General features: G+C 44.8%; 2 protein-coding genes across 2 annotated transcripts; one reads left to right on the top strand and one right to left on the bottom strand.

The window, feature by feature from the left end:
* The first annotated feature begins 2,705 nt into the window (after positions 1–2,705).
* BJ212DRAFT_57223 (uncharacterized protein) lies at positions 2,706–3,262 on the top strand. The gene is made up of 3 exons (XM_041343542.1): positions 2,706–2,887; positions 2,940–2,996; positions 3,052–3,262. Exons 1-3 carry the CDS (start codon positions 2,798–2,800, stop codon positions 3,163–3,165), a joined length of 261 nt encoding a protein of 86 aa, XP_041200360.1. The 5' UTR covers positions 2,706–2,797; the 3' UTR covers positions 3,166–3,262.
* A 2,646-nt stretch (positions 3,263–5,908) lies between these two features.
* Positions 5,909–7,697, bottom strand: BJ212DRAFT_1294763 (uncharacterized protein; the record flags this gene model as incomplete). The annotated part of the gene is made up of 9 exons (XM_041332249.1): positions 5,909–5,953; positions 6,087–6,207; positions 6,257–6,411; positions 6,466–6,657; positions 6,706–6,852; positions 6,948–7,088; positions 7,137–7,245; positions 7,299–7,427; positions 7,495–7,697. The coding sequence occupies 9 exons, from the start codon at positions 7,695–7,697 to the stop codon at positions 5,909–5,911; spliced, it is 1,242 nt and encodes a 413-aa protein (XP_041200359.1).
* Between the last annotated feature and the right edge of the window lie 7,274 nt (positions 7,698–14,971).

The raw sequence follows: 14,971 nt of genomic DNA, 5'->3' as shown, positions 1-14,971 counted from the left end.
GATTACAGTTAGTCTTCCGTAGGCAAACCGATGGGAGAAAGACAGTTGTTCCTTCTATCGATCCCGGTAGATCTGTGAATGAAACGCGAACTACCTATTTCACGTTTGAAATACGGCATATGTCCATGTTGGACACCTCTGGCGTACTACGTCTGCGTCCGTTCCCTACCAGAAATTTCTGGAAAGGTATTTCAACCACCGATGCCTTATGGCGCTTGACTGGTGTGCCGAGCCACGATCAGCCCATGACTGCAATACTTAAGGAGTAGTCCGATGCATGTGAACGACGCTGACGGAGGTTACACTGAGCATACTGTGGAATAACATTGGATATCGGATGCCAGGGGAAAAGAAAAAGGGAAGCAGCTATTCTCAATGTTATGTAAACAGCTTTGGCTTGATCGGAAGCTCAGAACATTCAAGCTCAGTTGGAACGTTTTCTCTTGTTGATCCCCAGTAAGAATCGGTCAGATGCCCTCGGACGGAGATTGATGGATTTGTAGGTTCGGAGTAGTCAGTAGACCTAGATTGATGGAAATCTAACTTGTGTAAACAAACGTTGAACAACGTGTTTGATTTGAGCTGATAAGGCCAATATTCTCTTGCACGCTGCGCAGCTCAGCGTACGTTCAACGAGTCTTGAGCAACATTGATTTTGTACTTTGTCGTGTCACTGAGGCTACTCGAAACCAATCTGAAGGCTCCCAAAGGTGTGTTCTTTCATTTACTATGTGGCTACTAAGCACATGACATTGTAGTTAGCCTATGAACGCAGAACACTGGTGTTGCTGTCGGAAATATTGTCATGGACAGCGGAAGTGTCTGAAGTCCCTCAGGACATGGCAAAGACACCTGCAAGAGGCTGATGAGGATGAGAAGCCTCGAGTGCGAGCTGCACGGCTCTCTCGGTCATTTCAAAACTTTGTTGCTACTACTACGAACAATGCACCAGCTGCAGGACCATCTCTCATGCAACCTCCCATTGCCTCTGGTTCGGGACGTACACCCTCTTCCACTACATCTTCCAGTAGCAGTGATGACGACAGGCCTTCATGCAAGCGCAGATGTGGATCAGAAGAACTGTTTGTTAATGTAAATTATACACTTATTCGTGTGTTCTATCTAGGTTGCTGGCTGTGTTTGGACCGCGAACACAGTCGATGTTCTTGCAAAGTTCTCTGGTGGTACGCTGCATTAGCTAGGTGCTAGGTATCGTCAGCAGGGGTGGGTAGTAGGACGGAAGAGCTGGTGCGAATGAGCGGGCGGGTAGCCCATTTTTAGCTTTTTTTTTGTTGCTTTTGTAGCTTTCAAATGCATTGTTTTCCGTCAATTTGCGTCGATATGATGTGAGAACCAATGGATGCGAGCCATCTATTCAAATCTACGGAAATCTAACTACTCGATGTTTTATAGACTGGCGTCAATCAGCGTTGCTACCAGTCGTCTGTGCATCGACGTAACGCGCCATTTGTCGACGCTCGTCGACTGACATCATACTTTTCACAGTTCGTCGATTTCCGTCGTTCTCCGTCGGCTGGCGTCTGACCGACTTTTACTGGGGTTGATCATCGATCGCTTGCTATATACCCTTCAGTAGCAGCATTTTGATCAGGCCATCGTTGAACGTTCAGCTCGGGAGCGTCCTCATTGCCTGCATCAATGCCAAGAAAAGAATACCAGAATGGGGAAGGCCGACTTGAGAGCACGTTAATTGGACCTCCATCCAGTCTGTCACAGACCAGAAGGATGCCTTATTAACATGGTTCCAGCAGAGCTACTGCTACCCAGTTTCCCTCAGGAGAACGATATACCACTACTATGGGGAAGGTTGTACAATTCGTGTAAGTCACAGTGTCACACATTGCATTCCCGGGGGGGGGCATTCCGCATTCATGTACCCTCTCAGTATTCCTTGAGATGATTGTAGCAAGCAAGAGATTGTAATAACGGGAATCAGGTTGTTGTCATGACTTTGTGAGTGTCGACTTTCAAGTCGTGCTCTTCACCTTGCTGAATATCAATCCCGATCGTGCACCGTCGTTGCTCAAGCGTCCAGGTTCGTGTCCTGTTCTCCTCGCGGTCCCACTTCAATGCGTTTATCCTAAAACCTGCGATTCTCCCAGTTCTAAATCAGAATAAACGATGCACCCGGTGTCGAAACTATTGACACAATCGCGATCTGCGGGAACACTAGCAATCCAGAATTTATGTGCACCTTCGCATGCCTACGAAGCAGAGTCTGCACTCCAAGCCGTACGATCACGGCTCACCGCTCTATCATACGCTGTTAGTGACCACGTGCTGCGGGCGGCAGTCCAACTGACAATGCTAACGTCAAATTTTAATTAGTTTTTTTCCCCATCACATGGATATAGGGTTTGCTTCTTCTACAGTGTAGCTTGGGAGATCAACAACGTAGACTAATTACTACTAACTATTCATCCATTCGTCAAGTTCAATGAAATCTCGTCACCAGCCTGAACTCCCTTAACTTTTCTACGTGGCGGACGGCCCGAACTGTGTGAGAGGCTTAGGGTCGGGTGACCCAGAGGGCTGTTCTCCGAGAAGCATTCTTCACGATCAGAACGACCATCACTAGCCGGTTCAAACATTGCTCAGCATCACTCGCCTCCTCACCTGGCCCGCACAATCAGGCAAATGTCCTATGGCAGTGGTCACACTTGAATTCTCTCCATAGGTCGTCTTGGACCCTACTTTCGCAAGGTTTGCAATGCCGCATGCATCAGGTCGCGTTATTCGATCACCCTGATCAAAGATTGTTATCCCTGCGCGATCTATGGGATTTAAACTGTCTATTAAAGCCAATATATTGGTCACATGGCAGGTTTTGTTTGCACTAGAAGTGTTTTCGTCTTCGGCAGCCACGGTATCTGTATTCATTCTCGACTTGGATTATGCCCAGTACTAGAGCTCAGTAGTTACAGCGACCAATATCACCGATTTCCTTGGAATACAGTATGCTGCTCCTCCAGTTGGTGCGTCCAGTTCTATTTGTTGCATACAATGTCAGCTCACCCACCAAGCACATAGATGAGTAGTTCTGCAGCCTCAATCAACCCCTATGATGCTTGGCTGTTGTCCTTGTTGGTGATCACCAGCAACTTGGTCCGGTTATCACGAACAAGAAAGCACACGCTCGTCTGACACAATCGTTCTTCGAATGTCCCGTTGTACCAGCCACATGCACCCTTGTTCGTCTGAATCCATCGAATATTTTCTATGAAAACGCTCTACGGAATGGTGTCACTTCTCACGAACGTCTTCACAAGAATGTCGATTCCTGTGGCCTGTCCCAAACATCCCGGTGTTCTTCTACCAGAATCTTTGTCAGGAGGAAATGTCCTCTAGAAGAACTTCGCTCCTCAATGGGTACTTCCATGTCCTCATCTCTCAGTTGCACCTGCTTATCATTAGTCGCAGGACAGAAGTATCCAACATAGAGAAGATCATGATCAAGTTCCTCGGCGTTGTGTCTGCCCCAATCCGAGGGCCAGTGCGGCAACTATGTGCAGTTCAATGGGGGTCTCTTAAGAGTGACTTGTATGAGGATATTGAACTAGCCGGTGTCGACGACTTGATCAGTATTTACAACGCACCAAGTTTTTGTATGAGTTTTGTAATACACTATGTGGACCATGCTCATGATGTATGGGGGCGAAGTACTAGTTAGATATCATCATTTACTCTCTACCACGAATAATGTCTTTCAGGATCAGCACCAAATTGTGTGTCTTCAAATACTTGATACATGTGGTGATATCTATAACAAGGTTCGAAAGGGAGAGGCCGCTTAGCCGGTGAGCGGAGCAGCAGGACTTGTCTGTCGAGTTCGTGAAAGACGCGGGAAGCACCTTGTAAGAACTGCAAAGCAATTGACGTCTGGAACATGTTCAATGTCCAACGGGGAAGGGTGGTTAGCTGTAGCAGCAGCGTTGGCACTCCCGGTCTGCAATGCATCAGGAAAAGTGCATGTTACTTAAGGTTTTCTTAATGAAAACTTGAACGAGGCTGACAGCCATTCAAGAACAAATAAGTCAGGATGCGCTAAGACAGACTCTCTTAAAATAATTAGATCCAAATTCTTGATTTTTGGCTTGGTCGTGTCTTGATGAGCTTGAAATTTTCACCCGCTATCAATTCCAAAACAAACTCGTGGATTATGACAACTCAAACATCAGAGAACTGGTGGACAAATTAGAATGACATATATAGCAATATATAGTCCATAATCACAAGCATCTGCATAATTCTGTTATCGGGCATCACATTATCATGTTTGACCTTATAGAGGAAAGAGGAGTTTCTGAAGTTCCTGCACCAGGTCGTGATTGGGAAAAGACTCTTACATCACTCAAACTCAAACTTTAAGGGCAGGCGGAGCAAACGCTGATGAACAAGCAAGATGGATTTCAACTACCATGTTGAAATTGTGGACCACAATGTCGAAACTAAGCGTCAAAGCAACAAACGCTGACGAACAAGCAAGATGGACTTCAACTGCCATTTTGGAGTTGCGGGCCACAGTGTGGGAACTAAGCGTGAAAGCTAGTGCCGTCCAAAGAACGACAATGTATTCATAATTTGAAAGCTAAGTCAGAAAGCGAGTATTTTCCGAGGAACAACAATGCGCTCAGTGAGCGAACAATAATAAGTTTGTACCCCACTTTGAATTTTGACACCATCTGATCGGAATGTCTAATGTTCGTCAATCATGGGACAACTGCCCATGTAACACTGATGGCAAGCACCCTCCAGAGAGTGACAGTGTATTCATCACGTGAGCAACAATCAACTCAGGTTCTCCTTGAAATTTTGATGTCACTTTCCTTAGACATCTAATTTTTGTCTGCTATATGTTGAATGGGCATCTGTGCGAAAAAGTGTTGCCTTTGTGCAGCTGCCAGATGTGTTTATGACCTGAGCTTGATGCGAGTGACAAATTGACCTGTGTCCCACTGTAATTTTTGACGCTATCTGTTTGAAATGCTTGGTGTTTGTAAATCATGGGACCATTGTCCAAGTAACACTGATGTCAAGTATCTTCCAGAGAATGACAATGTGTTCTCCATGCAAATAACAATTAACCTGTGTTCTACTTGAGATTTTGATGGCACATGCTTCAAAAATCAAACAATGGGGAGTTGTATCCTACTTTGGATACCATGACAAGAGGTTGTGGCCTTGCGCAGGTACTATATCTTTCCCTACATGAACAACAATTGATTCATGTTCTGCTTGAAGATTTTGATGGCACACACTTCAAAAATCAAACAACAGGGAGTTGTATCCTACTTTGGATACCATGATGAGAGGTTGTGGCCTTACGCAGGTACTATATCTTTCTCTACATGAACGACAATTGATTCATGTTCTGCTTGAAGATTTCGATGGCACATGCTTCAAAAATCAAACAACAGGGAGCTGTATCCTACTTTGGATACTGTGACAAGAGGTTGTGGCCTTGTGCAGGTACTATATCTTTCCCTATGTGAATGACAATTGATTTGTGTTCTGCTTGAAGATTTCGATGGCACATGCTTCAAAAATCAAATGACAGGGAGTTGCACCCTACTTTGGATACTGTGATGAGAGGTCATGGCCTTGTGCAGGCACTATATCTTTATAGTATAGTCCTCTAGCTCAGCACTTGACGGCAGTGGACCATGGATTGTCGCAGTATCTCCCTTACCACTTAGCGAGCTCATTGCATAATGTGCCACAGATCAACACTATCGCGTGTCTTTGCACACTACAGGAGGAATTCCTAAGCAGACATATAAGACTGTGGTGGTTTAGGTCCTTGATGTAGTGATAATGTAATCGTCGGGCAACATTATTTATTTGAAACAAGCTCTTCAAACCAGCAACCTTCTGTCCTGGATCCAGCCTACCAAACACAAGCAGGTGGGTCTACCAATAACAGCTGTATCCTCTAATGACAAACAGGAACAATTCTTGTTAAACCATGACATCAAATTTATTTCGCACCAAGCAAATAATATCGAGCCATGGCATTAATGGCAAACTAACTAGTAAACTATGATTCTGAGAGATCTACGCTATACCTGGGGTGAATCAAATGCGGCATTGTCATGTTGTTCCCTCTGCCTTGCAAGGGCATTGATGGACAAATTGGCCTTTGCTGCATTGCTAAGTTCACCTTGGCGATTCCTTCCAAAAACTTTTCTTAAAACAGAGTTCAGACGAGGCATAGTTTGGAGTATAGATGATGTACCTAGTCCACCACTCAAGTAGTCTTTCTACCCTGCAATGCACTTCTTGACCTGGGGCCCTTTCGAAGAAGTCCATGATGCTCTGCCAGAATTGCAGATAGTCAAAGTCACCATCCATGGACTGCCATGAAGTAACAGAAGAGAGTGTGAATCGCACCTGCCAGTGTAAAGTGAAGATGCGTCATAAATCTGACCAACTATTATAACTTACTTGACATGCGATGTATGTGATTGAGCATGGAGTGACTTTGTCCATGTGGATGATTTGTGCTATGTGTTTCTTGGCCTTGATTCCAGATAAGGACTTCTTAACCTGTTGGTTGTTGCTGATGACATCTGCGCTGTTGCCATCGCCTTCAATGTCCTTTGCTGAGGAGGGTGATGTGAACACAGCTTTGTAGCTCTGCAAATATCAGTCAGTTTGCTGTCAGAATGCTTTGGTGCAACAAACCTGAATAAGCAGTTTGCCCTTGAAAAGGCCTTCCTCAAGATCATTTGGATTGGTGGTGTACTTATCATACAAGAAGGCGGGAAATGACAGATCTGTGATAACATAGCTATCTGAGCGATGTTGAATTCCTGTCCTTACTCTGGTTAACTGATGAGTATCAGATCTCAAGATAGTGAGTGCACTAGTACTTGCTCTGGATTGTCCCAATCAAGCTCAGCCAGACAGAGTAACTTGCCACACACATCATGGGCAAATCCATGTAAATGCTTATCATCATGGTCAACGGGGGGAAGTGGCTTGAATTTGCGATTGACCCATTCTGAAACAAGAGTCTTCAGCTTCGAGGTATCATCTCCGCAAGCACCATCAGCCCCTTGTCGAAGCTAGGCAAAGACTCAACCATGACACAATTGTTGAAATTAAAGACAAACCATCTCTAACATATGCGAGTATTCATCATACTCTATCTCTGAACCTCTTTTGTGAAACCATGGCAAAGTTTTGGCTAGGGTGGCATAGCTGATCTGCAGCCGATCTTGACTATGCAACCATGTCAATGAGTGGCATGCATGAGCCAAGGGAAAAATAATTACTCGACACTAGTATCTTGGTCATCATCATTGTATCTTCTGTCATTTTCAGTGATGAGGTCTTCAATACTATCGAACAGGGCAACAACACATCTGATCACTCTTCCTTTAGCTGCATACCAGTTTTTTTGCCTGAAAGAGGGTGAGCAAAGTAATTTAATGCATGTGATAGCAGTCATGCCTTTCTTTGACTGCACACCTGGATTCTAGAGCCTCTAGTTTCTCCTCCAGTTGAGTGATTTTCTGTCTCTGTAGACCTTGCACGTGTGTTGCTACTGCTTGAGATTGTTGGGGCTGAATGTTGCCTCTGTCCTGCTGGTCCTCGGCATGCGGTGACGTGCTGCCCTCCGAGTCGTCCTGCTGGCCCTCGACATGCAACATGCTGCCCTCGACTTGAGACATAGAGACAGAGAGGAAAAAGTAAATGAATTGGTAGAATGAAATAGTCAAGGGATGATGGCAAAGTGCAAGTGAGGAATAGAACTTACCAGCTCGCATCTTATATGTTGGTTGGGATCAGTAAATAATGCTAGCACAGGTCGCTTGAATGAAACCTATTTAGGAAAAAATATCATTAGCCAAGTAATCTAGTGTTGGGTGAACACGATTGCCTGAATAGGATACCACAGATGCTGACATTGACATGAGCACACACCGGATGATTGACTGCTAATGTGATATGACAAAACCCTTAAACATTACTATGACTTGGTGAGGACACTATGTGGCAACTACAGTGAGGGATAATGGAGGGTGTGACTTTGCCTCGCAAAAATAGTATAGCATTGAATTGGATGCCAGTGAAAAAGGGTGTGAGTACATATCATTCACGAAGAGGTGGGTGATGTACAATCACAAATATGGAATTCAAGACAAAAAATGAATAGGACTCAAGCAAGCAAAACGAAATGGGCCTTCACCATGCACGTCGTCACTTCATGCCTCTTCCTCCCATCTCTTAAGTTGAGTTCACCTTGCATACCAAAGCCAGTCTCTCTGCACACCTCGTGAGCATCACCTGGTGGCTCATATGTGGATGCCCTGCTCTCCCCCTGCGCAAGTTCTTCGCCACACTGTGACCACTTGTGTGCCTCCCTTCCCCAGCGCACTTCACATACCCAATGACTCTCCCTGGCATTCTGGCCCAGCTAGCAGCATGTGCACTACCTGGTGGGGACAGTCCACATGTGGTGACACCCAACATATGGTACCCCCTTCTACAGAACACAATTATACACCTGAATGAGCATCTCTGCAAGTGCCAGCGTGGACTTGCGCACTTTGCCATACTGTATGCTTACATGCACTTGGCCAATCTATGCTCAGTGCACATGCCAAGCTCACGTCACGTCACATCCATGTCATACCCTTTGTTCAAGATACTCCTTTCCCTCGCCATCCCAGCTACTGATGCTGTACATCAAAGTACTTGCCCATACGAGCTCCTTGAGGTGACAACTGAAATCTTCCTAGCTGTTGATCTTGCATGCCCACATCTCTGCATAAGAGTTGATGAGTTCACCATGCAATATGAGCAGAGGATATGCGTCCAGAAATGGCTATTGACAAGTAATCTGCGAGAGGATTGTGAGCGCATGCACATGCAATCTGGGCCTGTCCTGAGAATCAGGGTTTCTGGGGAAAAGTAAATGAGAGATTAAGATGGTTGCCCATGCAGGATGAATGCTCACCTGGGCAAGACCTTCAGCCAATGTACCAGGAAGACTGAATTCTGCACCATAGCCAGTGTGAATAAGGGGTGGATGAGAATTTCCATGAAGTGGTCAGGCATTTCAGACTGCTGCTTCCCCGATGCGAGAGAATAGTTAATATTGTACTCTGAAGAGAAAATGCACTTTTCAAGGGTGCTTGAGATGGCAGTGCCCAGGGTGAGAACTACTTTGTGGAAATAGTCCAGGTATGCATTATAATAACTGGGTCGCGTTTGTGAGTTGTTTCAACTGAGAGAAGGAAATATTCAGGCTGACTTTTCACTGCCAAGGTAGTCAAGGTCATCATCCGAGTTACTACACAGTTGGGTGCCTGGAAAGCATTGTGCATATGATTGAGATAAGTATCCACATATGCAGCTGTGATCAAAGGGCCAGAAGCACCAAGGACCCAGATGGCTAACAAGTGGTGGGCTGCATGGCTGAATGGAGCGTCAGGGTTGTTCTGTGATGTTGTTTTGTAAGCACATAGTACTTGTGACATTTGTAGTAGTTGACGCTTTGAGTGTCTTCAGCAGTGCAGCAGTTGGCCTAGACCAGTACTTGATAGATGGGTGGGCTGGTGCAAGGACTGATGGAGGGGGCACTGGAGTAGCAAAGAGGTGTGCCAGAACTTCAGCAGGTGATGGTGAAACAGGGATTGGATTGACAGGAGAAATCGTGTTAACTATGATGATTGAAGTTGATGGTGAACACTGACTCTGACCTGGTATTTATGTGACACTGTAATCAGGGACTCCGAGTCTGTGATGACAGCGCATGATCGAGACTTCAATAGCTGCGAGCTTGGCACATGCACTGAGCATGTAGAGTAGATCAGCTAGGTGCGGCATATATGCACTGATAGGTGGGTTGTGGTTGAGTTGGGTTGTCAAAATTGATGGGTTGTTGGTTTAATATGGATGAGTGAATGATACAATGGTGTGGTGTGGTTGGTAGTCATAAGCCATAATGTGGTGTGTGAATGTTAGCTTGCAGATAAGTAGTGTATAGATGAGAGCGCAACATCGGGAGTGCGGTGCCTAGAACACCTTATACAACATCCACTGAGTTCCCTAGATGTGATGCATAATTTTGAAAACCCAGAACCCCTGATATGATAGCCTTGAGCAAATCCAACCTCATCTCCCGCTTCTCCCCTTCCTATTACTCCTAGTTGTCCAAGTCAGAAACACATTTCAGAATGCATCTCATCCCCTGCACCCATCATGATCGTCTCACCTAGAAACGTAAATTAGTGTCTCATCTCAGCACCATTGATTACAATCCCAAACGTAACGCCCATTGTAACACAATAAAATAAAAGACTCACCATTGCGCATGCCCTGTCAAAGATGCCACCAATGATATTCAGTGTTGGGTATTTCCAGATGCAGATTTGGTTTGGGGCTGAAGAAGATCACAGTGGAGTCCATAGGGACAAGTTGGACCAGCTGGACACAGACTCAGAGAAGTCCATATAAAAAATATTTATTATTGTGACGTGAACGATGTTACGACATATGTGATTGATTCTTTGTGACTTGTAGTAGTACTAGTAACGCCACACACCCGGATCAATGTTAGTTGATGCTTATTTCCTACTACCATTCTGACTAGTACCACATGTGTGATAGTGAGCACATGACTGTGACAGTTCTCTTCAGGTCAGCACTGTCCTATGTAGTAAGGACCTTGATTGGACTTGGTGGACTGACTCCTCGATCCTTCAGGCTTGGCCCTTGACAGTTCAAGTTGTATGCGCGCCTCAACTGAGTGACATTGGTAGTATTATGGACGAGGTCACTGTCGCTTAGGTTGGAGATGTACCTGTCATGGCCTGGGGATGTCACAGTGACTTTTCGACTGACTTGGAAGAATGGGCCACTGGTGCCAGTGGGCAAATTTATGAGGCATCCAACACCAAAGTTCAGCCAGGAAGTCATTTTCCACTCCCTCATTCTGCATATTCATTTAGGAGTTTTGACCAACTTAACATTTTGACTGTGTATTTTTGGTGTTAATGAAGTGAACCGGCGGTATGGATGGCCCCCAGAGTCATCATAGCTTCAGATGAGTGCAAGAGTGCAAGTATTCTGGCCATCACTTCCAAATACTAACCAAAGATCCAATCCACCAGGCAAGGCCGCTGCACCGTGAGTGTCATATTTTTTCTTGTTGTAGAACTTTTACTTACTGAGCTGACTCGGATCATGGATGGACCTCTTTTTCACTGGTTGTAGCAGCCACTCAACTCAACTTGTTACAGTTGCTGTCATCTGGTTGAGGTATTCAATCTTATTTGGATTAGTCTACTATGTCTCGGTAGTCTGCCCCAGACACTGGGGTGAGCAGACATGAACCTGGCCCAGGAGTGTGGACAATGACACCAGTCACAGTCATGTATCACAATGCCCTAACGGTAGTAAGCATCCAGCCAATGAACTCGCATAGATACTCATCTGTCACCACAACCAGTAATACGACCTCAGGTTAAGCTACAAGAACAATGTTTGAAATGCTGTCACGGTTTAACTCTTCCTTGCTATCAAACTTTCTTCTTCAAGTAAACATTTCCCTTTGTTCATCACCATACTTGATTATGTCAAGAACTGTCTGCCAGTCGGTATCTGTTTTTTCCTGGCAGATGCACTTTACAACTAGAGCAGGTTTTGGAGGTACATCATGATTTTCCTTGTCAGCATCTTGGTTGCTGTCAACATCACCTATCTTCCTTTTGTGATGATGAGCATTGGCCCAGGTGCAAGTTTGTGCTATGACCTCACCACCTAATTGACCAGGTTCAGTTTTCTGTCATACAGTGGCTCAAAAAACTGTCCGCATGTTTTGACATTTTTCACTATCTATGATATTGTGTGAGAACAAACAAATGCCTCAAGGACATGGTTATACCACATTGTAGTATGGCTTCAGGGCTTTCATTTGAGCCCTACACCATGGGAATCGGTGGAGATATGGTGGAGATACAAGGCTCACAAAATGGTGACTCATGCGGACAGTTTTTTGAGCACATATTAAAACTATATAAATCATCATTTATGACACCATAACAACCATGCCACCATTAAATAAATTATAAAGTGGTGTCATTATGTCATTTTAAAACCATATCTAACTATACAAACCAAAAATTTCCATATGTCATGGTTATATTCACCATGAAAGCCACCCCCCCTGCTCAAAGGGATAATATCCTCTCTCTTTCCTATTCTGGCCTCTCTGCTTGTCAAATTTCCTCTAGAACTGGAGTATCCAAGTCCACTGTGGCCAAGTTCATCAAAGAAAGTCACACAGACAAGGAAAACTTCTGTGAAGGGCATCCATCCAAGCTCACCTCTACTGATAGGAGGGCTATTATTCAACATATCACTACAGGAAAGGCTGATAATGCTGTCCAGGTCACCTATTACATCAATTCCACCATCACATTCCCTGTCTCTTCACACACTGTGAGAAACATTCTCAAGACAGCTCATCTCAGGTCAGTAACAAGGAAGAAAAGGCTTTCCTCTCTATCACACATAAACAGAGATGACTAACCTTTGCCTTAGCCCATCAGAATTGGATTACATGGACTGGAAGCATGTTATATGATCATATAAGACCACAATAAATAGGATTGGGTCAGATGGCAAGGTATATATGTGAAAAAAGAAGGGTGCTAGTCCTCTCTGCATATGTGTGATAGAGAGGAAAGCCTTTTCTTCCTTGTTACTGACCTGAGATGAGCTGTCTTGAGAATGTTTCTCACAGTGTGTGAAGAGACAGGGAATGTGATGGTGGAATTGATGTAATAGGTGACCTGGACAGCATTATCAGCCTTTCCTGTAGTGATATGTTGAATAATAGCCCTCCTATCAGTAGAGGTGAGCTTGGATGGATGCCCTTCACAGAAGTTTTCCTTGTCTGTGTGACTTTCTTTGATGAACTTGGCCACAGTGGACTTGGATACTCCAGTTCTAGAGGAAATTTGACAAGCAGAGAGGCCAGAATAGGAAAGAGAGAGGATATTATCCCTTTGAGCAGGGGGGGTGGCTTTCATGGTGAATATAACCATGACATATGGAAATTTTTGGTTTGTATAGTTAGATATGGTTTTAAAATGACATAATGACACCACTTTATAATTTATTTAATGGTGGCATGGTTGTTATGGTGTCATAAATGATGATTTATATAGTTTTAATATGTGCTCAAAAAACTGTCCGCATGAGTCACCATTTTGTGAGCCTTGTATCTCCACCATATCTCCACCGATTCCCATGGTGTAGGGCTCAAATGAAAGCCCTGAAGCCATACTACAATGTGGTATAACCATGTCCTTGAGGCATTTGTTTGTTCTCACACAATATCATAGATAGTGAAAAATGTCAAAACATGTGGACAGTTTTTTGAGCCACTGTATATCCAAGAATGACAAAACAAGATGAATCCAGAGGGGTAATGTAAAACGTATCAGAGGTAACTACACCGGACGAAAATTGGACAGGGAGGTCTATGGCTTTGGAAATATTGTTATTACAAGTACCATCAAATAAACGAAGCGGAAGCAGAGGGATTCTGTATGTAGGGATTTTATATTTTTGGACAAAATTTGTATCTATAAAACAATGAGAGGAACCACAATCTACAAGAGATGGAAATTCGGAAATACTGGGATATGTTGGAATCGTGATATATGGACAGAGTGAAGTCGGATTGGAAACAGAGACAGCATTAAGACGTAACTCCTTTGTATGGGTTGAGATCATGCAACCCCCATCCCATACGGAGTCAGGAGGGTCGCAGACTATTTTTTTGCCTCGGACGAGGCTTCTGGTTTGGCTTCCGGAGTGACTGTAGCAGCACGTGAAGTCAATTTGTTGCAGTCCCAGGCAGTGTGTCCAGGTCCACCACAGAATAAGCAGAGCTTCTTATCTAAATGCCTCTGGTGTTCCTTGGAAGTTAGTTTTCCATCCTTACCCAACTTGGAGGTAAGGTCCGGGGCCTTTGAAGCGGACAAGGTAGAGGACATAGTGGGTTTTCTGGGTTTATGTCTGGAATTCTGATTTCCGGATTTGTTACTTCCAGATCTGGATGAGTGGGAGCTGGTCCGGTCAGAGGCTGACTGCTTAGGAGGAGTGGACGAGGAGGGTCTGGTTTCACGGGAGATCTCTCCCTTGCGTTCCAAATAACGGGCATCTATGGTTTGTGCAAGGGTCTTATATTCCGGGAGGGTAGTGGGTTTTCCCATGCGGCTGATTTTGTCTTTGATATGAGCCAGAAGCCCATTATAGAATTGCTGGCATAGGGCTCCATCGCCCCATCCATGGACTTGTGAGGCAAGCCGCTGGAATTCCACAATGTACTTATTGATGCGCTGTCCATTGCACATATTGAGTTGCTCGAGCTGCATTTCCGCGTCTCTGGAGGGGTCATGAGGTCTGAAATTGGTCTGGAGTTCAAGCATGAACTTGGAATAGTCATCCATCCAGTCCGGATGATCAGTATTCTCGTCAGAAAGGAGGTCCGGTTCAAACCATTCAAGGGCCATGCCTTTGAGATAAGATTGGGCAAAGTTGACCTTAGACCTTCCGGTACGGAAAGCATTGGGTTTGCTCTGGAAATTGAGTTCGCACTGGACAAAGAATGCTCGCAGTTTCCGGGGCTCAGTGCCATCAAAAACATCCAGCTCACGGACTTTGACCTTCGGGTCTTCAGAAAGGGTGGTGCAACAATTGTTTCAGGTGAGGTTGTTGATAGCTCTGGATAGGAGTACCATGACGCGGTCCTGTGGATTCAGGCCATCATTTTCATCATCATCATCATCATCTGGATCATTGTCTGGATTTCCACCATTCCCATCCAGCAGATTTCCGCCAGGGGTATCATCATCATTATCATCATTGTCATTGTCGTCCGGATCTCCTTTGCCCAGAGGGGCTAAGGCTGGAGTCCATGTAGGGG

This window comes from Suillus subaureus, assembly GCF_016647635.1.
Source record: "Suillus subaureus strain MN1 chromosome Unknown BJ212scaffold_1, whole genome shotgun sequence".
Taxonomy (NCBI): Eukaryota; Fungi; Basidiomycota; class Agaricomycetes; order Boletales; family Suillaceae; genus Suillus; species Suillus subaureus.
The sequence above is the reverse complement of the archived record's forward strand: the minus strand, read 5'-3'. Positions and strand labels throughout refer to the sequence as shown.